At 38.8% G+C, this 26,605-nt stretch overlaps 2 protein-coding genes across 2 annotated transcripts in view; one reads left to right on the top strand and one right to left on the bottom strand.

Annotated features, from left to right (window-relative positions):
- fam169ab (family with sequence similarity 169 member Ab) overlaps positions 1-5,356 on the top strand; it is a 37,141-nt gene extending 31,785 nt beyond the window's left edge. Inside the window, exon 13 of the mRNA XM_079834435.1 lies at positions 2,462-5,356. Within this exon, the coding sequence (XP_079690561.1) occupies positions 2,462-3,748 (1,287 nt within the window). The 3' untranslated portion in view covers positions 3,749-5,356. The remainder of the gene's footprint in view (positions 1-2,461) is intronic.
- Positions 5,357-11,591: 6,235 nt separating this feature from the next.
- lhx5 (LIM homeobox 5) lies at positions 11,592-21,313 on the bottom strand (the record flags this gene model as incomplete). The annotated part of the gene is made up of 5 exons (XM_079835873.1): positions 11,592-11,950; positions 13,055-13,220; positions 16,288-16,565; positions 18,913-19,136; positions 21,141-21,313. 5 exons carry the CDS (start codon positions 21,311-21,313, stop codon positions 11,592-11,594), a joined length of 1,200 nt encoding a protein of 399 aa, XP_079691999.1.
- Between the last annotated feature and the right edge of the window lie 5,292 nt (positions 21,314-26,605).

Genomic DNA, 26,605 nt, shown 5'->3' with positions numbered 1-26,605 from the left:
TGTTTCCTGAGGTGTACTTATATTGTTAGTATGATTTTTACATCATAAAATGTCATAATTTAGAAATAAAAGGCATTTTTTCTATACTGCTGTTTGCCCTGTGGCTGAAGGCCCTGTTACAAGAGGCGTGTCTGCTGTGAGACTGTTGTGATTGGCTGACATCTTTGCATTTGATATGAGCGGAGGGGGCGTGGTTTAACGAGGTCTACGAGGCACGAGCAGGCACGAGCTGCTGCCAGAGAGATGGATGGACCGGAGTTCACTTCACATCGGTTCTGTCAGTCTCAGTTCAGTGAACTGTTTTAGTTACAGCATATACTTCAGGTTATTAGTCTATTTCTAGTCGGAGGGGCTGTCACTCATGTCAGAAAGTTAGTAACTTTAGTAAATTATGGATCAGCGCTGACTGGAGACGCGAACCGTTTAGAACGATTCAGTCCGATTTGGTGAACTGATTCGGTTCACTAAAAAGAACCGGTTCAAAAGAAAGATCGTTCGCGAACCGGACATCACTAATGTACCAGAGACTGAGCTCAGCGATTGCTAACACAGTTATTTATAGTAACTACTGAGTTATGAGAGCGCTGTCAGTCAGCGCGAGTTTATTGTGTTTGTATCTGAGAGTTCTGAATAAACACGAGTCCCAGTCACGCCAAGTCCGTCTTCATCATTATTACCAACTTTGTAACACATGCAAAGTACCATTACAGCGAGATGAACGAGTTATGAGTAAGTGTTGATAATACCATTATTTTTAGATATGTTCTTATCATATGGAAAGCGTCAGTGACGCGCATTGAGTACACAGCGCAAACAAAGACACAACAGCAGTAATCGAATGTAATCCAGTTTATTGTGGGAATAGCTGGCTAGCCTAGCCGGATACCCTCACGCTTACCCCCCTTCTGCTTAATCTCGCACCGCGTTTGGTGCCTCCGCTGTGGGCCAGATGCAGTACTGGGGGTCGGTGATGTTGAAGGCCGAGTCAGTGCAGCCCGAGCCTCGGCGTGTGTAAGGTTTATCTCTAAAGATGTGGCTCTGCTGATGTTGAGCAGAAACGACTGTATGCACATTGTAGAACAGATAGACGCGACGAGGACGTACAAAAACACTGACTCACAAGATAGAAAACACGAAAACACCGTTCTGTCGGGAGAGAGAGAAGCCGCAGCGTGTGCACGAATAATAAATAATTAGCTACACATAAGAAATCACTGATCACAGATCAGAAGGAACTGAAAAAAGACTTCTGTTTTCATTTGTACATCCAAACACTGAGAAACTGCCAGCATTCACTCGTTCACAAGCAATGCGTTTGCATGGGCGTGCCAGATTCTCTGGGCGGAGGAAAGGGAGGTAACCGTTCCTGCTTGGACGTCAAACCAGGAGACTTCAGGATTGGCTCGTCTGGCCTGTCATTTTCTCAAAGGCAGAGAGAGACAGCCAGAACTCGGGTTTACACCGATCAACATTTCTATCCACTTGGGGACAATATTCAGGCTAGGGGAACTCATATTAATGTTGAAAAACCTCATAAAATGAAAATTTCATGCCATGGGACCTTTAAAGGAAAACATCGTCTGATAGCGCCACGTGCAACATGGATTTGGTCTTCCGACCTTTTGATTTTGATTTACGTAATATGTGAACTATTAGAAAGCTAAGAATGCTTATTTTGAAGACAGAGAGCGTGCGAGCGGGGGAGGAGATCTCTGATCGTTCTCTCTGTCACTCAGTTAACGCAAGCGCAGCAGTCATCTATTCTACATCACTCATAATTCATAATAACTGATCAAATAAGGCTTTGGCGGGACAAAATATTTTTTTGGCGGCCGCCAAAAAATTTTCAAAGTAGGAAAAACCCTGCTAGGTGTATATGACATTCTTCTTACAGACGGATACAATCAGAGTTATATTAAAAAATGTCCTGGCGCTTCCAAGCTTTATGGCAGTGAAATGGTAAAAAGAAAGAATAAACAAAGAAAGAAAGAATAACAACTGAACTGATGCATGCGCAGAGGATAGAGCAAAATCTCTGCGCATGCGTCAGTTCAGTAGTTATTCTTTTGCTGTCTGTTTTGGAAGCTAGTTATTTAAGGGATAGATGCACTTTTATGGACTTCAAAACAGAAACAGCCATTCACTGCCATTATAAAGCTTGGATTAGCCAGGATTTTTTTTATATAACTCTGATTGTGTTCGTCTGAAAGAAGAATGTCATATACACCTAGGATGACTTGAGGGTGAGTAAATCAAGGGCTAATTTTCATTTTTGGGTGAACTATCCCTTTAATATTATCACAGTCGTTTTAGATCTTTACAGTGAGCTGTGGCGCTAATGTTTAAGTCCTGCTCAAGACATTTCCCAAACTTTTTTTTGATGATTAAGAGCATTAATGTCACACCTTCAAATTAGACTAGAACTCAACAGATTCACTATTATCCCATTTGTATTATGAAGGATGACGTCATCGACACCCCTGCGGAGTCTGAGGAACCATCTGAAGTGGTGGAGCAGATCGGCCAAAAACTTGTTACTGAGGAGAAGAAAGCAGAGGCAGGAGTTGCTCCTCCTGTTGAGGAGGAAGAGGAAGCAGTTCCTGCAGTTGAAGAGGAAGCAGTTCCTGCAGTTGAAGAGGAAGCAGTTCCTGCAGTTGAAGTGGAAGCAGCTCCTGAAGTTGAAGAGGAAGAAGCTCCAGCAGTTGAAGAGGAAGCAGTTCCTCCAGTTGAAGAGGAAGCAGTTCCTCCAGTTGAAGAGGAAGCAGTTCCTGCAGTTGAAGAGGAAGCAGTTCCTGCAGTTGAAGAGGAAGCAGTTCCTGCAGTTGAAGAGGAAGCAGTTCCTGCAGTTGAAGAGGAAGCAGTTCCTGCAGTTGAAGAGGAAGCAGTTCCTGCAGTTGAAGAGGAAGCAGCTCCTGCAGTTGAAGAGGAAGCAGCTCCTGCCGTTGAAGAGGAAGCAGCTCCTGCCGTTGAAGAGGAAGCAGCTCCTGCCGTTGAAGAGGAAGCAGCTCCTGAAGTTGAAGAGGAAGCACCTCCTGCAGTTGAGGAAACTGAGGACACTCATTCACCAGCTGTTCCTGAGGCTCCTGTCCATCAGATGGACCTGATTGAGTGTGTTTCCTCTTTGCAGGACAGTGAGGCTTCAGAGGAACCAGCCGTTCCTGAGCAAGAAGCTCCAGAGGAGATGGCCACTTCTCCTAGTGCTACTGGGGAGGAAGAGATCATTATAGAGACCGAGGGGTCAACTATGAACCAAGAAGATGAGACTGTCTCCGATGAGCCACTTGAGACCGAGGAAAGCCAGCCTGCCACAGAGGACTCTGAAAAAGAGGAAGTGAAACTGCCTGAGACTGATGAAAAAGATGAACTGAAAGAAGAGGAAGACACCGTCACCACTGAAGAATATGATGAGGGGAAAAGGTCAGATGAAACTCACGATTCTTCTCCTGGGGTTCGAGTTCTCAGAGGCAGGAGCAAACCCGTCCCGCCAACACCCAAGCGCACATCCAGTAGACTAAGCAAAGCAGTGGTCGTACAGGAGCTCGGTGTGGAGTTTGATGAAGAAGAAGAGGAGGAGGAAAAGCTCACAAGCACAGAAGAGGAGAAGGGGAGCACAGAGGAAGACGAAGCTGCCGAACACAATTCTGAAGAAGAGGAGGAGCCTCCAGTGATTGACAGGAGAGTGTTGCGGAGGAATTCCAGAGTGATCCAGTCCACACCCACAAAAGCAAAAAGACGCAGTAAAAACTGAGTACATTCATTCTTCATGACACTCCACTACATTAAAAAAAAAACACAGTATGTATGTTAGTAGCACTACTTTACTAGAGCGTATTGGTCGTCTTTTATACTTGGATTAGGGTTTGTAACCGGTAACATCTAGGTTTTGGTTTAATATTAAAAGACAGAAAATTAAAACAAAAAACGGCAGTAGTTTATGTTAGTATATTGTAAGCACAGCCCTTAATTTACAGTGCTGACTGCTAACAATTATAATTTTAATCACTCTTTCCTTTTGATTTAACTTTATAATTTACTTATTTACTGCTTAAAAGCAGCTAAGCTTGTGAATTAACCATCATTTCCCAGTTACAATGTGAAGATCTTATATTAGATGTGCAGTGAATTGAGTTTCACTTATATTGTTTCTGATTTTGACATTTCAAGTTCTCACAAGTGTTAAACATTTAAAAACCATTTCAATTTTAAGTTCCACCTCAAACAATAAGGTCACAAGGAAACCCTTCCGCAATTTCACGTGATATTGACAGGTTTTTAAGTGTTTTCACAAAATGTGAATTAGCACGTCGATGTGCATGTCCATACATGCACTACATTACAAATATTATATATAATATATATATCAACACCTAAATATGCAAGTATGTTTATACCTGAGGCAAGTGGAGGTTTCTATAAAGTTTACATGTAGGCTAATATGTTTACTGTGTGGTTACATATATGGAATTATGGCGTAGTGACTGAAGAGGACGGACATTAGCAACCAAAACGTTTGTCTTATGTCTTATTGTCAACACTAGATTATACTTTACACTGAGAAATAATGCATCTTTATAATTGTAGCTTTAAAGGGATAGTTCACCCAAAAATGTCTTCTGGTAAACACAAAAGAAGATATTTTAAAGAATGTTGGGAACTAGACAGTTGACAGTTAGCCATTGACTTCCACAGTATTTCCATAGTATTTAGTGACTGTTTGATTACAAATAATCTGTAAAATATCTTCTTTTGTACAGGTTTGGAACAACTTGAGGGTGAGGAAATGATTTTTTGGGGGGTGAACTATCCCTTTAAGTAATATCAATATTGACGCCGTTCGAATTTTACTTGTAATTAATTCAGTTAACATTTTTTTCTGTCTTCTTTCCCCCTCCTAAAAATCTATACCCGCGTGTTATTAAATCAAACATCTGTCATTCATTTAGTTTAAGCTGTGAAAGAAGCGCACACAATTGCAGTTTTTGAGTTAACACTGTGGTTAATATTGGCGACCACACGAGGGCGCACTTGTATGCTAAAAAAGCCATTGCGGGAGTCTGTTCACACTCTTTTGTTTGTCTTCACCATTATCTCACTATTAATAGGACAGTTGCTTGCATTTTGTCAGGTGAAAATATGGGAAAGAACTCTAGAAATCACCATTTTGTCACCATTTCCTCTTAACTTAAAGGAGTCAAAGGTCATTTTTGTTGAGAGGAAAACGAATCAAAAGTAAAACATTTTGATTAGAATCTTTAGTGCTTTAAAGTTTATTTACTTGTTTTAGGTGTTTGAGCAATATTTTTCTGAAGTAGTTTTCTCAAACTGTGATTTTTCCTGTAGTAAATAAATACCTTTCTTGTATATTCCTTGTCCTATTCAGTTTTTTCAACCCAGTTTCTTTCGCACAAGTGCATAAATATTAATACTCTGCGTTCTGATCCGTGTGAACATACACATATGGATGAGGCGGAGTGATTTTGTACAGCTGTAGGGTGGGTTGAATGATATTTCAGTGCCAATCATTTGCTAAGCAAGGTGTGTCAGAGTGCATGTTCCGCCTCTTTTGTGTTTTTTAACAAAAGCCGCCCAGCTGGCTTCCTCTGCTTTACCATACCTTGTTCTTCCTGCTTTTATCCATTTTAGCAAATTTTAGGCAATTTCCACGTCTTTTGAATTTTGGTTTTTCGTTGACTATATGCGTGTAACATTGCTAATCTTAAAAGAGAATTGGTTAAGGGATATTGTCAAATGGATGGAAACCAAACACGAAGATGTGCACATTCACACCTTTTGTATTTTATACGGTTTATATCTTTCTGTAAGTGTGTGTGTGTGTGTATACCTGCATGTACGTTTGTGGTGTGGGCGCACTAGCTTCTGTGTGTGAGTGTTTTATGGTCCTGGCTGATTAAGCTTGGCACTGTCAGGAGTGGGTTTGTGTGTGTAATTAATGATGTGTCTCCTGCTCTCTCCCATGGTAAAGGCTAATAGGATTTCCCAGCCCCAGGCTACAGCGAGGAGAGGCTGGGCGCATGAGGAAGTGTGCACGAGAGGAGAGGGGAGGCAGATTGCGAGAGGTGATAGGAGAGGTGACAACGCAGGAGGTTTGAGCAGGTGGAGGTGAGAGGTTACAGAGGATTCTGGATGGTCGGGCTGTGCTTGAGAAGAGAATTTGGGCTGCTGTGGGAATATTAGAATGTGTTAAAAGTGTAAAACCTGTGGTGAAAGAAACGGGTAAATGTTAAAAAAATCTTGTTGTTTGGAAATTTTGAGGATTTTTTAAATTCATTTTGATATTATTGAAAATATTATTTAATAAAAAATGTTAATTGCAATTTTTTTTTAATTGCATCCAAAGGTTTGTGTTTACAAACTTATGTGTAAACTAATATATGTGTGTGTGTGTGTGTGTGTGTGTGTGTGTACTGTGTATAATTAATTATTGTGTGTGTATGTGTATGTGTATGTGTATATATATAGTATGTAAATATATATGTATATATTTAAGAAATATTTGCATATATATATACACACACACACAATTAATTATACACAGTACACACATGCATTATGTAAACACAAACTTTTATTTTGGATGCAATTAATCGTGATTAATCGATTTGACAGCACTAAAAAAATATAATTTGTTGTAGTTTATTTTGTCATGATTGAAGATATACAGTTAGAATAGATAAAATGTAACTAACCATACATTTAATGTTTAGCCACATTAAACTGAAAAATATGTAGGCTACCATATGCGTCAAAATTACAAAATCTTGTAGTTTTGAGTTATTTTCTAGGAAAGGGTATTAAATAATTGATTTAATATGAAAGAATAGAAATATAGTTGAAAATATTTTTAATTGTATTACAATTTATTTTAGTTTCCGTCATCATTAAAGCTATACACAGATGAAATAGATCAAACATTACTAGCCATTTAAAACACTTTAAACCATTTAATATTGCTATTGCATGCACTATATGCATTAACATTTAAAAAAAAAATTACTAAATAATTTTTTATATTATTTTAATGTATTAAAAATATAAATTACATATATTTTGAAAATGAGAAATATAATTTATTAAATCTATTTTAAATTTGATTAAGATTACTTTTATTGTTAATTTTCAGTCCTCATTAGTGTTATATACAGCTAAAATAATTCAAATGTAACTATCCATTTAAAACACCATTTTAAATCATTACTGCCTGTACTATATGCACAGAATCTCATTAAAATAGTAATGGTACCAAACAGGTTGATAATGTGCAAATGGGAACTGAACTAAAAATACAATAGTTGATTGACACTTTTTAATTGTTCCGTTTCTTCTGGTATATTCAAGCTTTCGCATATAAAACTGTATGATTATGCTTGACCGTTTGACCTTCGAAGAGTGAAAATGTGCACGTATAACTAATCTTTAAAGATAACGAAACATCGGTGGAGGAAAGCTGAAGAGAGATAGAGTAAGCAAACCAAAGTAAGGAGGGATGCTGAGAGGCTGTGCAGTGAAAGAGACTTTCTAGGGGGTTCCTGTGCTGTGGGCATGATTGTGTGCCGGGTGGAGGGGGGCATTGTGGGATAGCATGGGACGTTGAACGGGAGGGAGAGAGGTGTGAGAGAACGAGCAGGTGATTTATAACAACAACAGAAGGCTTCTCTCCCCTCCACCACCTCCTCTCCCCTCTCACTGAAGCAAAACAAGGAAATCCATTACAAAAAGGCTTGTGTGATAATGGACTTTGCTCTGTGTGTGCGCGTGTGCAGGAGCAAGACAACAGATATATTTGGGTAATAAAACTCTAAAGATTTTTTTGAGATATACAAGGGTGCCCGTGAAGCTCTTGGTCAAAGCACGGCTCCGGTCCGTAAGTGTATGTGTATACAGACACATTTTCAGTCCCAGAGCTCCTCGCATTCTCTTCCTCAGCTCCCTGAGATAAAGACCTCTATTCTACCTCGCAGAACGAGGGACGGTGCTGGCAGACTCCAGGGAGCAAACAGAGGAGGAGGAGAAGTAAATAATAGAGGGATATGGCAGGCAGTAATGGTATGGTGGCACTGAAAACCACGTTCTCCACGGCAGGAGGGGCTGCATGCGGGATGTAGCCCGGCTCAGAGTCTCCCTCTGGGGGAGGAGACGGGTTGGAAGAGCCCGTGCCTGCTCCTCTCACATTACCCCTTATGTTAAAACCAGTCAGGGGGAAAATTGGGGCCTGCGTGGTCCTCCGCAGGCCCACCTGAGCCCACTGAGACAAGGAATGGGAGAGGAGGGGGGACCTGCAAGTCTCTAAATGCATGAGTAATACGAGTCATAACCTTGAAAACATGTTGGGCATGAAAGCAAATACATGTGAAAAGCACGTTAGAATCTGATGGCTGTCGACTCCTACGTAAGAAAGTTAGAGAACTTTGTCATTTCTATAAATCCATTCAAACTATAAATGTAATTTATTTATATTAGAAATCAGATGTTATGTCCTCGCGTTGTAACAATAAGCATGATGAGTAGACTTTAGTACAAAGGACCTTGGTGTGAGACCCTCATCATTTTGTTTGGTTGGCTGTAAGATTGTTTTAGTCTGCTGTTTTGTTTTGTTTGGTGGTTTGTAATGATTTATTACTTTTTGGTGGTTTAGTGTTTTTGTTTTGTTTGATGTTTGTTTTGTTGGCTTTTTAATGGTTTAGTGTTGTAGTGTTTTTGTTTTGTTTTATGGTTTGTTTAGTGTTGTAGTGTTTTTGTTTTGTTTTGTTGACTTTTATGGTTTGTTTAGTGTTGTAGTGTTTTTGTTTTGATTGATGTTTGTTTTGTTGACTTTTATGGTTTGTTTAGTGTTGTAGTGTTTTTGTTTTGATTGATGTTTGTTTTGTTGACTCTTATGGTTTGTTTAGTGTTGTAGTGTTTTTGTTTTGTTTGATGCTTGTTTGTTTAGTTTATTACTCTTTTGATGGTTTGTTTAGTGACTTTGGTGAATTGTTTGGTTGGCTGTAAGATTGTTTTAGTCTGTTGTTTTGTTTTGTGGATTGCTAACGATGTATTACTTTTTGGTGGTTTAGTGTTTTTGTTTTGTTTGATGTTTGTTTTGTTGACTTATATGGTTTGTTTGGTGTTGTAGTGTTTTTGTTTGTTTGATGTTTGTTTGTGTAGTTTATTCCTTTTTTGATAATTAGTTTAGTGTTTGGTGGTTTGTTTAGTTTAGTGACTTTGGTGAATTTTGTTTGGTTGGCTGTAAGATTGTTTTAGTCTGTTGTTTTGTTTTGTGGATTGTAATGATTTATAACTTTTTGGTGGTCTAGTGTTTTTGTTTGATGTTTGTTTTGTTCACTTTTATGGTTTAGTGTTGTAGTGTTTTTGTTTTGTTTGATGTTTTTTTTTTACTTTTATGGTTTGTTTAGTGTTGTAGTGTTTTTGTTTTGTTTGATGTTTATTTGTTTAGTTTATTACTATTTGATTGTTTGTTTAGTGTTTGGTGGTTTGTTTTGTTTAGTGACTGGTTATTTGTGTTTGGTTGGGTGTAAGATTGTTGTAGTCTATGGGTTGTTTAGTGTTGTAGTGTTTTTGGTGGTTTGTTTTGCTGGTTTAGTGTTTTTGTTTGGTGGTTTGTTTTGCTTTGGTGGTTTAGTGTTTTTGTTTGCTGGTTTATTTTGATTAGATATTTTGGTGGTTTAGTGTTGTAGTGTTTTTGGTTTGTTTGGTGATTTTGTTTTGTTTAGTGACTTCTAAATATAAAAATTAATTGTATTAAAAGTAAAAAACCTCAGCTTCAATTACCCCTTAAGCACTACTTCGGTGCATAAATAATGGTGAAATAATTAATTTGCATATTACTACTTGTATGAAAACTATATTGTTTTATACAAGCAATGGGAAATATTTTCTTAAGAAATTAAATGTAACCCCATTTTATTTATTCCCCTTGAGTATCTTGACTCATTTAAGCCTAAATACTGTAGTGCCCGTTTCTACATTTCTCTCTAGTGTCAAAACTAGTTAATTGAATTTGTGCAAAATTATTATGCCCCCTATTTCCAGGTGACAATTGTCTAGACAATTGTTTTTCTTCACTAGCCCATCAGATGGCGCCTGCTTTCAGTCTAGAGGCTGTTCAGGGTGCAGTGGTAAGTCACAGATGTTGCTTGTCCCGTTCTTTTGTTTTCCCCCCATTGAGAAGAGAGACCTCAGCTGTTAAAGGAGATTCTTCATTATGGCTTCAATGTTCTTTTGAAAATCATTTCCATTAAAACATTTTTTTTTTTTTTCAAAGGAAGGTACTAAAGCGAAGGTTAAATGAAGTTGAACAACGCACAGGCTCGTCAGGCATTTCTGAGAGCTTCTCAATGACAGATCACTGTGTGGGCAAAGGCCTCTATCCAGAAGACTACATGCAGCAGGCTCCAATAGAGGCGGGGGGATGGGGAGCGATTTGGGTAAGGCAGATGTCTCCATGTGTTGCAGGTGCATATGACTTAAAATTAGAGAGAAGACAAAATATCCATAGTTGTTACTGATTATGTCCCCCTTTTTGACTTCCTGTCACAAAAAACGAATGGTGATGTCATGGAACGTTAGTTAATTTCTAAATTTGAATTGAAATGTCACAACTACTTTGCTGAAACAATCAAGTGCATATGTAGATCCAGCTTCAAGAGGTTCTCAGGTTCTCTGCTGACCTATTTTATTGTCTAAATCATTATAATTTCATAATCAATCTAATGTTTAGTTGACCCTTCTTTGCTGTGTGAGGGTCATTTTAACCGTTTAGACTTTAACATAGATTTACAGTGACTTAACATTTGTGACTTGTTGGTTATTCAAGTCTGTAATGTACTGTAGTTCTGTATTACAACTAATAAAATTAGCACGTGTTGTAATATTAGATTCAGTGAACCTGAAAGTCCAATTACGTATCAATATCAGATGTGATTAGTGCAAAGCGTGTTTTGACAGCCGTAGAGTCATCAGAACACAGGTATACTGAATGTTCATCAAAATGTTTAATGAACCAATTCCTCGGTTAATGAATGAACCAAATATGTTACAAATGGACCAGTTTTAAGACAGAAAAGAAAACATTTGAACAAACTGAGCCTCAGTATCTCGGAAAAGGAAGAAACTTAAGCCAATGAAAGGATGAAAATGGATTTACCTTTAAGTACTAGCTCACTTCTGACCATCAAATGCAGATTGAAAAATGTTGCTAATCAGGAAGTTAAAGCAGTAGAAAACCCCTTGGACGAACATATGAACTATTGTTGATTATGATGCAATCATAATATAGAACTCAGGAAACCATAACAACGCAATCAAACCAATGCGATTGGTCAAGATGACCACTGACAATACACATCCTTTGACAGTAGAAACTAAACTGCGAGAGGCTGCTCATTTGCACTTGGATGTCTTTCCTCCTCTCAGGTTTACGCTCCAAATATTGGTTTGCTCTGGTCCTGGTGATCAGCCAGTAAGCCTCCCTCAGAAACCTATAGCACTAAGGTGATCATTCTGGGTAGACCGGTTAGAGTGGAATCCCCTCTATGTCCATAGTTCAGAGTCTTATCCCAGACCACCTCTCTGTTCTACCAAACGGTGTTCTCCCCCATCTCTTGACCAGGATGGGACATGGGGCCGCTGTAACTGGTGTTGTTGGCCAGGGGGAAGGGTGGACTCCCCGCAAAGCCACCCTCCCCCTGTGGATTGGGATGGAGAGGTCCGGTCATGCCTGGCTCGGGACTGGGGGTGTCTGCGTGGGATATCATGTCCGTGAACCTTTGGTCGTCTGAGGGGTGGTGAGCAGAGACCGGGCCGCCCTCGAGGGCTCCCGAACCCGAGCCTAGGAGGTAAGGGGACTCTGCTGGAGACTGTGCCTGTGAGGAAGGGGGTCCGTGAGGGAAGAAATCGTAGTTGACCACTGGGCCGTAGTAATCACCTTGGTATTCTGTGGAGAAAAAGAGTCCATTCAGTTGCTGTTTCTGAGTTGACAAGTATGACTTGGCGTTTAATGAACTCACAAGAAGTAATACTTTTATTTGATGCCCAATTTCATCCGTTTTTCTCATTTTATGAGAGAATGTGTCAGAATAGCCAGGCTATGCCAAAAAGATTCATTACGAGCATGTAACAAAGACAATGTTTTAATGAATGAAAATACTCCAATGAAAGGTGAGGAAAGAGGATGTAAATAAATGTGGGAATGGTTGGAGGGCTCAGAGGCATGTTTCTTCATTTTTTCCTCGCATATCCATCCTCTCGCTCCGTCATACCTTTGCGATTGGCCTATATAATTAGTGCTACAGAAAGTCATTAACATTCCTCCCCAATTCCATTATTTTTTTCCTGCAGTTGTGATACTTTAATGTGCTAATCAATCATCAAAAGACATTTTACCACAAAGAAACGCCACTTGCTCTCTGAGTGATAGATCGTCGAATCGTCAATGCCAGACCTCCGGAGATCAGTATGTCTATCTTTTCCCATGCTCTGGAAATGTATGCTTTTTTTTTTTTGGAGGGATTTGAAATGTGCAATTTTCGTTTTTCAATTCATTTCTAGAACGGTTGGTGACCTTATTCTGATTGTATTGCTATGTTTATTCATTACAGAAAGGAAGAGCTTGCATCTTTGCCAAATACCTGTTCGTTTGTCAGATACCAGGTGTGTGTGAGTGCATGTGCAAATCTGATCAACAACACCAAGCTGGAATGTTGCGCAACAGGTAACGCGCACAGTTTACGGTTTTCAGGATCCTTGTGACTGGGACCCAATGCACAATTTACCAAAGAACACCCGTGTTATCACTCATTTTTTTAATATTTTTCTCTCACGTTTAAGAGACAACATAAACATGGCAGTTGGATTTTGCGTTAAAGCTCTGAGGAACGACGGGCGATGCTGAAGCATTTTAGTACCGCTAGAGAAAATGCATGTAAGAGTCTTTGTGCTTTCAAGGTAAGAGAAAAGCTACAGCGAACGTGTGTGAGGAACAGAACATGTTGTTGTGTGTTAATGTGTTTTGACAGAAGAAAAAAGTGTGTCTATGTACCTCCATAATAAGTGTATCCTCCAGGGCCCATTATGTCAGGGTCCTCTAGTCTTCCTCCAAGTGGTCTCATTCTGCGAGGTCCCCTGAAGAAAGCGTGTCGTCGAGCACCGAGAGCGCTGAGTTGCTTCATCCTGCGTTCTTTAGACCGCCGATTTTGAAACCACACCTACGAGGCAAAGCCACAATTACAAATGTGTAATTACCTCGCATCATCTTCCTCACATATTTCTCTGATTATCCATTTAAAAACGAAAAGTCCTGGGGACTTGGTTTATGTGAGTATTGTGAGTAATTATGCCGTGTACAACAACTAAACTAGATGTTTATTTTCATCATGACTCGTCTTATGTTGGTTAAAAGGACTTTCTTTCTTCTGCTGAACATATAAGTCAATACAATGAAAGTCAATGGGGTCCAAACATTTGTAAAGACTCATCTGCAGAACAAAGAATATCATACTGAGGGTTTTTTAAGCCATTGCAGGAGTAAAATTAGTTTGTTATATTGCTTATTACACATTACAGAGACGAAAAGAAAACAGTCTAGCATTAGTTATGTTCTGTCAACACTCCTGTTGATTTAATGTTATTAGCAACACATATGTTTGAAGAAACACACAAACAACGTAATGAGGGAAATTAACACGAAACATTTTCAGTGTTTTCTTAGCTTTGAAATGACATTCTACAAATAATAATGTGACCAAATGAACTGAATACCAAGAGGTTAGCCTCACTGCGCTGGTGTCATTTTTCATTAAAAAACTTAAAACTGTTCTAAAGATATCAGCAGAAGAGTCTATATTGCACATCTAGACAAATATTCTCTCGTTTTCATGTTTATCCTACAGCTTAATCTAATAATTAAAGAACCAACACATAATTGATCGAGCCCAACCTGTTTAAGTCTCGTCAGACCGAAAAAGCTACTGCAATGCAATAGATTCTCGAGATTTATATTACTGTGAAAATTAATATGCTGTGATGATTTCACCAGTCCCTCATCGTTGTGCAAGCACGCACATCATTTCTGAGACACTGTGGTGCTGACAAGTATCGTTTGATCGCGGCACCGCCAGCTCATTACAAATAGACCTGATATAACAGTGTGTGACAGATGCAATATCAGACTCATCACTGTTGAACGTTGTTTCACTCTTTTAGTAAAACCAATGCAATCGGACGTACAATGGTGCCGGAGGAACTCAAATACAACCTTATAGTCAAAAAAAACCAACAACCATATGCTTCAACAAACACCACAAGGGTCGTTTTTCACACTGTTGTCACATAAACTGCTTGCGCAGGAACAAAGAGTAGAGAATGATATGAAAATGTCTGACATAAGGTGACATTGTTATGCATGATTGTTGAATGTAACACATTCATGCCTGAATCTGCATTGCCGCTGCATAATATATGCTAACAACAGTTAGGAGGCACAATCCTGCCATGTACGAAAGAGAGGGACTATATTGAGAGTGTGTTAGAGAGACAAAAACATGTTCTCTACCTAAAACCACTTAAGCATTCCTCTCCATGCTCAGCAAAGGCAACACCTGCTTATTGAGAACAATCGGCTAACTGTTTGGTACATTTTTATGGAAATGTTTTGCCTCCTCCTGAGTGAGCGTTGCTTAGGGATTACACACACATGCTGCTGAACCGGCATGGCTCTGGAGGGCTCCCTGCGCAGAGTGCAATCCACATTTAACACATAACAAATGAACAGGGACGTGTGGCAAAGGCCGTCTCCATTTTGGCTCAGAAACAAAAGAACTGAGCCTTGCTGGGATTCAGAGTGGGTTGCCATTTCTTGAGGATGACAGTGACACATGAAGATGAGCCGTGTGCTTGATTGGACAACTTTAGTAATCAGAAATCAAGAATCAAGTTCCCTTTGCTATTGCAGATCTGTTTTGTTTTTTACTAAACTCGTAATCAAACAAAGGTTTAGGTATTTTTATATGGAACTCATCATCTTTGTTAGTAAATCCATGTTTTTTATTCTTTCTTTAAATGTATAATCATCATGTCATCCTTTCCACATCTAAGGACAGAGTTTTACTGGAAAATGATGGAAAACTCTCATCTCACTAATGGTGTTGATCTTTACCTGGACTTTACAGCATGGCTGTGTTTGTTTGACAACAAACACCTCTCCAATTAAACTCAGAAATTTATAAACAAAGTTCTTACATTTAGTAAGAACAGTTGGCTGATTGCTGTCAGAACAGCTTGTCTTTCAGTCATATTTTCTCAGCGGGAACTGACAAGCCTATAATGTGGCTGATGTTATCTTGCTTTTTTTGATCAGTGCCTACCACCTGATTTAAATCCATTAATGACTTTAATTAACTGCTTTACAACTGAAAATTTCAGCCTATATTAGTATTTTTATATATGCCAGAATCCGACTACAATATGCCAAAGTATTTGCATATAGAAGCATAATATTTTAGGAGAATGTTAATTGTATATTCATTTATACACAACTGTTTAACTTTTATACTATTAATAGGTGTGCAATATAAATGAACTGTTATACTATTAAAGGGATAGTTCACCCAAAAAATTAAAATTGAAGCAGATCTCGGCAGCCATTGACTACCATATAGTGGGATAAAATAAAATAAAAATACTATGGTAGTCAATGGCTGCCGAGATCTGCTTGGTTACAAACATTCTTCCAAATATATTCCTTTGTGTACAGCAGAAGTAACACATATTCATACAGGTTTGGAACAACTTGAGGGTGAGTAAATTACAGAATTTTCATTTTTGGGTGAACTATCCCTTTAATAGGTGTACAATTCTATAAATAAAAAAATGCTATCATCCTTCTGCACTTCCAAGAGAAGTGAAAAGTGTCCTCGTTTCACTTTTGTATGGTTTGTCAGTGGGATATGACTAAAATGTCAACCTTGTCAAACCATGCATACAGTTTAATGCTGATATTTGATATCCCTGTATTGTCATGACCTTGAGCTCTATTAGGTCAGTAATGGCTAAATAAATAATAAAACTTTAAAAAAAAATTATATATAGGCTATATATATATATCAGAGGGGTGTGAGGAACGAGATTGAGAACAATTAATTTAGCTCGAGGTGAACACATTGTGAAAAAAAGTAGACCCTACTTATAAAATTACTTTTGAGAATGGATACGCCTACTCATATTCTGGAATGGCCTAAATAAATGATGATAATAAATGAATAAATGCTCTCTTACCTGTATGACTCGCATGTTAAGGCCTGTCTCTTGCGCGAGCTGCTCGCGGATGTGTCGCGTGGGCTTCGGCGTGGCCACGAACGCGGCTTTCAGAGTCTCGAGCTGTTTGGCCTTGATGGTTGTGCGCGGGCCCCGTCGCTTCGTGCACGAGTTTTGCTCCTCGTTCTCGTTGTTGTTAGTGTCCTTATCTGAGGATGTGGAATTGTCCGTCTCCTTCGTGTCGTCCTGGATCGGATCCGGAAGATCAGGCGATAAACTCCGGTCCGTACACGATGACACTTAAGTTAAAGAACCAATGGGGGACATATTAGACTCATTGCATTCCCCCCCAATCATCACTATAATATGCAATCACCATTCTCTTGAGATAACAGTAGAAGTTGTAAGATTTTACATAGTTCATCCGTAAATTAGCATATAAATGGATGTTAAATATAGCCTAATATAATTGCATAATCTGAGTCAGCATGTTCATTTGTTTTATTTGATATAGAACATCAATTTAACACGTTTCAACTCCAAAAAAAACAACAAAAACCACTACAAAGGCATGCAAGGTTGTAGGCCTATACTTTTTCTGGACACACAAAGATTACACAAAACGGCCTTAATTTGACTGTATGTAGCTATAAAGTTATAGTATAATGTATAAATGTGTGTATTATATATAGCTATAGGCTCAGCCTTTTGATTAAATGTTAATGTTACGTTAAAAACGAATGAGAGCTTCACGCAAGACCATCACAAATTTAGGCTATACATTTTTGATATATATAAATATATATTAGGCTATAACAAAGGAGAAAACAAGCAGAGGTCTACACACGTAAATCACTTCTGCAAAATATCGGAGGAATTAAGTCTGGTTGTCTCTTGGGACAGGCTGCTGTGCTTGATAACAGCTTGTCATTGTTTGAGGAGCGGGGATATACGACTACAGACGTTTATCTGACAAGAACGCACGGACTGAGGAGAATGAGTTATGGACACTTCTCCATAGGTGGACAACACCAAACCAAAAGAGTCCTCAGCTTTCAATAAAAAAATGGATTGACTGAATCATATTCACGGACATGGACTAACGTGGAATCATTTCAACAGGGCCTGTTCGATTATTTGGCCTACATTTTTATTTTAAAAATCTAAAATAAGTTAGGGTTAGGGTTGTAACATAAAAAAAATAAAATAAACGCGAACATAATTTGCCCAAATGTAACTGTATTTGCAACTTAACCGGTAAGATTTAGGCCTATCATTATAATGGCCTTGAATGGATTCATTTTTTTCTTACAAAAATGCATGAAGTCATTGAAAATGAACTCATTCAATAATAGTGTAAAAGTAGCACGCCACCGCCAATTTCAAAAGAATGAATTGCTGCATTAATGAATCTGAGCGTTGTACGTCCTTTTTTTAATCGACTGGACGAAGCACTCAGTCGCTGTTAAATTAATTGGACTAGCACTGACCCACAAGTGGAGGCGATAATAATGTCATCTGTGTGTTGGGGAAACAAACAGCCTGTCCGTGATTCTGAACACTCGCGAGCATCACAGTCACGGGGACGCGCGTAAATAGTGCAGCCGACACACCTCTGAATTAGGCTGCTTGTTTTCTTTCAATGGGTTTTACATTTGAATGCAGCGCACGGGCTCTGTTAATGTGCATTTACATCTTAGAAACAATGGAAAGATACGTAGAGCACGTTAGAAAACATTTACCAACCAGACGACAAATGAAAACGTTAATACAAATTCGAATTTGTATTGCTTAATTTAATTCGCTTCAACAGCCTCGCCTTATGAAATCTTAAAATCGAGTTTAAAGCATGTGACAAGTTCTTAAAAATGTACTCTTTTTTTATTGGTGTTGGTTTAAAAAAAAATTGCACAAAAATATTTGATTTTATGAATAATTAGCTATCATGTGGTGTAACCAAGTAAATATTTCTAAATGTCGTTCTTGATCATGTAGCCTATTCGCTCTTTTTCGCTATTATATGCCTACCAATAGGTCATTTATTTCACATAAATTTGTAACTTTTGAATGAAAATCTTAACTTGAAATTCATAATATTTGTGATGACCTTATTAGGATCAAAGTGTCCTCTCAATTTTATATATTTCATACCACATGACAACAAAATGGCTTCCTGCATTATCCCACTATTAATAATGTTTTTTTTTTTTTTTAAGAAACTGCTTCACTGATTTAAGAAAAAAGGAAATTAATAATAATAATAATAAAAAGAAGAAATGACAAATTACTTAAACCAAACTTTTCTTTCAGATACTTTCTCTTACAACAACTAGGCATTTTTACTTTAAGTCCAACAAAAATATCTAAATGATTTGAAACTGTTAATATTAACCAAGTCATTTTATATTAATCGCCATTTTAATGTAATTTTGAAGAACTCAATAGGCCTAGATCAGGGTAAAAAAAAAAGAGAAGAGCGTCACGTCATTGACCCATAATTCCAACAACTGAGTCAAACTCTTTTAGAGAGAGATGGAAATGTTCTCCCTCTCTTTCTATGCCCCCCCCCCCCCCCCCCCCCCACACACACACACACACAGAGCCTAGCCTGTCTTTACACGTACAGCATCTATCCGTCTCTCTCACCTGAGTTTAAATTGACTTCTTTGATAGCGCTCGCGCTCAGGTAGTCCTCTTTACACACAAATTTGTTTTCGTCGATGACGTAGAGCTCCTCTCCTGTGGACAGCTGTTTGTTGCACACCATGCACGTGAAACAGTTCAGATGGAACACCTTGCTGCGCGCTCTTCGCACTAGGTCGCTGGGCGAAATTCCCTGCGAGCAGCCCGCACATTTCGTACCAAAACGTCTGTAAGGGGACATACAGAGGGGGAAAAAAACAACAACACGATATTTTATAAGAAAATAATTAGCATGTTAAACAAACCTAATGATCAACACAAAAGGTTATGTAATGGACATTGATGATACTGCACTCCAGTAGCTACTACATACTGTGCCAATAATTGTTTATTTTACAGATACTCCGCCGGGAACTATTTAATGACCTGACTGCAATTTATTTGATCCAAGTAATTGTATAATATGTAGGCTATGTGTATAATCGTGTGTAATATTGTCTATATTGCGCATATGTGTTGTGTGTGTGAATTCTGTATATCTTGAACTGTCATATGTGATTAAAAATACTGCAACACGGACAACGCACCATTTCACTCATTGCGTCAGCTATATGACATATTAATAGAAAAAATATATTATAAAATATTACTATTCTGTATACTTCAACAGCAGTTATCTATATTTTCCATTTAGCATTTTAATTAGCCATGCCATCAACAATATTTCCAAAGGAATTTGGCAGAGGCTCAAGATAAAATCGACATGCTGAAGTGATATTGTGGGATTAGGCAAGGCAACAAAGCCAAATTGTAGGTGTTAAAACACAAAAGCACAAGTCAGCTCACATACATAATGCTATTATTTCCTTAGCATAAGTGTGAGTTGTCTTTAAAATGAAAACGGGACGACTGGTTTGTTAATTTACACATCTATTAATGTATAACCTGATTTCCTTGTATGTATTCATCCAGCCTATGAAATGAGAGATAATCCGCCTATTACATGTCGCTGGTTCTTTTCTGATTTGTTAATCTGCGCCTACACTGTTTTCTTAGAAAGAGAGGCAGAAATAATATAGCCTAGGGAACGTGCGGTTTGTTCAATTCATATTTCAATGACAACGAGACGGGAAAGACCAGGTATACAGGCCGGTCGTGCTTGTTGTGAGGCATGCCAAGCGCACTACTCCCTTCTGTTTCTCCCCTCGGGTTTATTTTAACACTAATGCACTAAATCTTCTCCCATTTGTTATGGTATCGAGTCGCTCTCGCGCTTTTCAAATGCATCTCTCCCAGTGAAAGGCCATAACACTACTTACACAACAAATGGACGCATTACGGGTGATTACTGTTTCGCCCCGCTAATGGCTCCACATTCAAGCGCCGAGCTGGATGGGCCCCATAGAACGTGATGGTCAAGGCCGTTTGGGATAACAATGGCACATATGAAAGCTTAAACACTGGATGACATTAAATAGCTCAGGGAAATGTAAACTAGAAAACCCTGACAGAACTCATTTAGCGACATTAATGACTAATAAAAATAAACAAGCGGCCTATTTTGAGAATACGACAATATAATTACAGGTATGTTTTTGGGGGGCTTTAGTCTTTTAGGAATTTAGTAAATATTTGTATTATACGATTTAAACTACACGTACATGCAATTCACTATAATATTTCAAACGAGGCTACAACTCAATACGTTAATAGTAGAACGTTTCTTGATTATTAAATGATCTTGGCAATTTTTTTAATACAATTTGGATGGTATTTGAATTTAAATGACTGCATGTCCTAGGCCTATATATTTAAAACGTATACATTTCGATTTTTTTTTATTTTATATTTCTGGATAAATGTTAAACAAACGTATTAAATTGCACAGAAATAATAATGAGCAAAATAATGACGTGTACAATAAACAATTATTTGACGAACAGATATCATGTGCACAAGGGTCTTCAAGAGGAATTCTCACGCCGAAAGCGTGTGAATCTACAATAAGCAACGAATGGCTCATCAATCAAAAGCTATTAATGAACGACCGAGGATCAAAGGTTTAGCAGTACATTACACATTTTAGGCAGGTTAATCCACAAATTGAGACTCATCCACACGAGGGAAAACAAGAGTAGGTAAATCCTACATGACACATTCTTCAAATGAGGATTAGTCCAGAAGTTTGACGAGGGTGAGGCAGCCCAAATGCAAGCAGCTTCAGATCTTACCTGAAAAAGTCAATTTTGCAATAGAGCTTTCCATCCCTTGAGAAACATTTCTCGGTCAGATTGCAGTTACACTCGCAGCACTGGACACACTTGGCGTGCCATGCACGGTCGAGAACATTTAAGAGGAACCGATCCAGAATGGGCCTCTCGCAGCCCGCGCAGTGCACCATCATTCCGCCCTGGAGGGGACCGAGAGCCGACCTTCCCAAACGGGCACCGCGCCTCGGATTGGGGCCACACGAATCGGTGCGGAGCAACGTCTTGGCTTCTTGGAGAGGGAGGCAACAAAGAGCAAATGTTCCGTCTTGAGAATGAGTCTCCACCACGCCTAGAGGTAAACACTCCGGACGTGATTGCTATGCATTATACCTGTCGGCATCCAGAAATCCACGGAATCAAAACATAAAGTAATATATTCGTTGCAGAGAGTTTGTCAGCAAAAACGCCTGTCCAAGGTTTCCTCTTGTTTTTGTTTTTGTGCTGTTGATCCACCTGCTTGTGTCCACTCACCTCACCGACACTTTTTACATCACTCTGTTCCAGTTCGCGGGAGCCTCTCGCATCCGTATTCAGATTCGATGACGCTTTCCTTGCACTTACGCCGTAGTGGCCAATCACGGACAAGTTGCCATGGCAACGGGTTTAAATATTGGCACTCTCAGATTGCTTCCGAAGGTCTACCTTGTGTTTGGTAAAACGTCTATAAAGGCTGATGGTAGTAAAGCTAATTATTTCATCGACGTGCTTTTTTTTTCTTTCTTTTTCCACCGAAGTTGCAACTTGGACTGGACCACCTAAATCAGGAGAGAGAAAAAAAGTGCACGTGTATTTAGTTAGAAGCCGTGCGTTTTGGCCTCACTAGACCTGGATCCTGGACGAGCACATGTGGACTGGAAATCGCTGTTCGATTTCATTCTTTGAGATATATATATATTTTTTTTATCAAGACGATATAATTGCTATATTTTGTGTGTGTTTGTGTAATTAATGCGGGATTTGAGAGTTAAAATCTAGTGGCAGTGGCTACCAGAAGGTAATACAGAAATGGGTTGAAACGTCGATAAATGTGTAGGCATTTATAGTATTACACTATTTAAGTTTGCACGTCTTTTGCATGACGCCTAAATGTAGAAAATCCAAACAGTCATCAGTGCGTCTTAATTCTGAAGGAGTGATCTGTGCGCGCGGTGGGGGATCCCGTTCTTTTATCATGCATAAAGCTATTTACAGGGAAATGCACTGGATTAAGATACTGGCTCGCATCAATAGAGAGTACCGGATCGCCCAGCGGTTTGACAAAGTAGCCACAAATCGAAGGGATTTTAAATATTTACCCAGGTAATCATTTTGTTAGCTGTGGAAATGCAAACATTACACTCTAGTTTATTCGAGTGAATTAGAGACTGCGTTTGCAATCTTTTAGCAGCTTTTCAACATTTAGCTGCTATTGTTAAAATTTAAACATTTTATTTTTTGAGTTTTTACAGGTCAGATATTCTGGTGCGCATGCTCCCATGAATTTCCTAAGATTTGATATATATTTTTGAATTCATCTATTAAAAGGAAAAAAATGATTTATCTTTTAAATTGTTATTGTTAGCCAATGGAATTTGTAGCCACTATGCATTAGCATTATTACACATTGTGTGCGGCATTTTGTCAGAGTGCTGTGTTTTCACGCTTTCTGAAAGCCACAGGCATGTCTGATCACTGGAATAAATCCGGATCAGGCCACCCGCGGTCTGTCTACCTGCTTCCCTCTCTCCATGTAAACAATAGCACATAGTTTACAGTTGTGTTAGTGTATCGGATTAGAATGCGAACGCAAACACCGTTACCAAAGCTCTGCCCATTGTTAAATAGAATTTAAGCCTGCACTATTTAAAACAAAAAAAATAATTTTTAAATTCATTATTATTGTAAACTTTTTAGAATATGGGTTTCGCACAAAATCTATCTATCTATCTATCTATCTATCTATCTATCTATCTATCTATCTATCTATCTATCTATCTATCTATCTATCTATCTATCTATCTATCTATCTATCTATCTATCTATCTATCTATCTATCTATCTATCTATCTATCTATCTATCTATCTATCTATCTATCTATCTATCTATCTATCTATCTATCTATCTATCTATCTATCTATCTATCTCTATCTATCTGATCATCCCCTAAAATTAATAATCCCTTTACAACATGCTGGGCTTAAGCAGTGACTACATAGCGTTTGGTAATATTTGGAGTCAGGGGATGCCGGTGGGCTGCATGCTGGAGAAAAGGAGAGCCAAGGGCGAGTTTCGGGACCCCCGCTGTTCTTGGCAGGCAACAACGGCAGCGAGTTTGGCTTCGTTTACATTTCTAATCCCATCGCGATGCACGCTATTTATTTTCTCACTAAGTATTGTTTTGTTGACTCCCCATTTAAGAAATCCTCAGTTTTCCCCCTGACGTTACCCTCCGCGAATAAGCAAATATGAGTGAAATGCACGCCTGGGCTACTTCCAGTCATTTGCATATTTTTAAATAGCTAAATGCTAAAATTAAAGGTGCCATCTGTTTACAATCGCCCTGACAGAAGAGCCATTAACAGGCTGGCCTAACCTTGTCGAGTCTTTTTGGTTAAATAGCGAATCAGCCCACAGCTTGTGCGAACACACATAATGCAGCCACAACTTTGTGAATGCGGAAGTATAGAAACGCAGCACCTCGTTCAAATAGGATTTTAAGCGACTCGGAACCGTCCCACTCCCATACAGCCACTGCATCCAACGCGCATGGGAAAGCTAACATTTGGGACTGGAAACGGGTTATTGAGAGTCCACTCTTCTACGTCTAATCAATGGGCCCCAGTGAAGCACTAGAGAAAGGGACTGAAGTCTGCTATACAAACACACGGTAGTCGAGCCACCTGTGCAGACTAAGGAACTGTCCAGGGTGCTGAAAACAGCGGGAGGGATTTGTGCTCGGAGGGACTAATGCACCCAGACAGTGTGTGAATTATACAATGACTTTCAGGAGGGCAGGATATTATAAAAGAATTTAGACATTTTAAAAGGATTTTTTGACGTCTACTTAATTTATTAAAAGTAAATGTCATTTTCGCAGTTAGCTAAAACAAAATTCTATTTTTTATCGATATTTTTATTTGCTCTGACTTACCCCACCTTTTGTTTATTTCTTCTGGTTGACGCATATTGTTTGTAGAATTTGATTTATATTAGATAATTATTATGGCATTTGATGAACATAAGTAGACTATAATTATCAAATACTATTCCTTAATAACATATTACCCACTCGGCTATAAACAACCCCAGAATGTCCTCTTTAATACCTATAATTATACCTTAATTACACCAGCCGTTTAATTGATGAATTAAGGAAAAACAGTTCTTATGGATTGGACTGATTGGATAGTGATTCTATATATACTTCTCACTCTCTTTCTTAATCATGTTCAACTTTATATTCATCAAGCCAGAAAACTCCCAACAATTTCATTATATTTCTTTACATCACGACAGTGTCAACATAATCATAATTATAAGAATGATTATTATTGACAAGAAAAAGTGAAATGGGTCATGCATTACACTTAGTTACCTTTTCAAAACTCAGATGAAAACAGAGCATTGTTGTATGAGATTCATTTAAAGGCAAATGTCCTTATTATTGGTCTCAAAGGCTTTTGGGTGTCTATCAAAGATATCACACAAGTGTGATCTCTCGAGTTTTGCATAAACAAGACATGAATACATGCATGGCAGATAAAACGGCTCAGTGTTCTTTGTGTAATTTACAGACAGAAGTGTTTTTCGAGGGCCTAATTTGTTCACGCTTTATTTAGTGGACATTTCCAAATATACACACAAACTCTTAGCATGGATGAAAACAACACACAAACACACAGAAAGAGAAATAGAGGGAGAAAACATCCGCATAAACAAACACATATTTCTCAGAGTGATATTTTATATATACTAGGTACACTCGCTCTTAAAAATAAAGGTTCTTTATCGGCATTGCACATCCATGGGACATTTACATTCTACAAAAAGTTCACTGGAGAAAAGTTCTTTAGATTAGTAAAATATTTTTCACACTAAGAAAAACATGGTTCGGTCATACTTTATATTAGGTGTCTTTAAATACTATGTACTTACATAAAAAATGTGTTCATGTTGTATTGCGAAACACTTTTGCTGCTAATGAGGTGGGATACGGGTTAGGTTAGGGATAGGTTTGGTGGTATGGGTATAGGTTTAAGGGTGGGTTAAGGTCAACGGTGTAATTATAGCAAAATTAGGGAAATTAATTACAGCTGTATAACTACATGCTTTTATTTTTTAAGTACAATGTACAATGTTTTATAATAAGCACAATGTAAAAACACGCATGTAAACAATACCTGTGTCAAATGATTAGTATAAATGTTAGTAGTTAAAGACACTTAACAAAAAGTGGGACAAATGGTTCTGTTCACAGAAAGGTTCTTTGTGGAACTCAAAATGGTTCTTCTATTGCACTGGTACGAAAACCCCCTTTTGGAACCTTTATTTTTAGCATATATTCTACAAATGAATTCCGAAAATATACATAATGTTCATATACCAAATGTTCTCGCCTCTATAAATAAATAAAAAATGCCTCTATAAATGAAAATAAATGATATATAGCCTATATAATTAAATATAAAGTACTAAAATAATACAAATATTTAACTTACGCAAAGCAAAGGATGCACAGACTTAAAAGGGGCATTGTAAATAGTCAGAAGAGCATGAGAGACACGAACACACTTTGAAATGAGCTCCACTCAAAACATGTCTCCCTGGAGACATTGCAGTGAGTGGCACACCTCCACTTCCCCTGCACAGACCTTCATTCTCACTGCCAGAGCTAGCCTGGAGGGGCCAAGCCATCTCAGCATGTTTTCTACCCCGTACTACAATCCACCAAGTCCACCGCACACACAGGCAGGCAGGCAGACAGACAGACAGACAGACACACTCTCACCCCAAAGTGCCATTAGTCTTGAAAGGTAGGAGAAGGGAGAAGAGGTGAACAGGCATCTCAAGCATTCCGATTTGCGCCCCCCTCCCATCCCTCCGCCTACCGTATCCATCCACCAAAGGGGTACATGACTCCCCAGGGCTGAGGCAGCAGGCCGGGGTAGGCCTGGAGGGGGCTGCGAGCCGGGATGCGGTTGTGGGGGTCGGTCAGTGTGATGGATGGTTGATTGGTAGCTGTCCCAGGGGCCTCCCTCTCTCTCACCTCTGGCGCTGGGAATTAAAAGGCAGTTTGTCTCTAGCGAGTCCTCAGCTGCTGAAAGCAGCCCGGCAATTTCACAGAGATCAGAGAGGGCATTACTGCTGCCTGTCAGGGGAGCCGTCACACAGCCGGACACCACAGGGTGGGGTGGCGAAGGGGGGGTGCTACTTACAGGCATGCACA

Source organism: Gobio gobio (assembly GCF_949357685.1).
Source record: "Gobio gobio genome assembly, chromosome: 14".
Lineage (NCBI taxonomy): Eukaryota > Metazoa > Chordata > Actinopteri > Cypriniformes > Gobionidae > Gobio > Gobio gobio.
The sequence above is the reverse complement of the archived record's forward strand: the minus strand, read 5'-3'. Positions and strand labels throughout refer to the sequence as shown.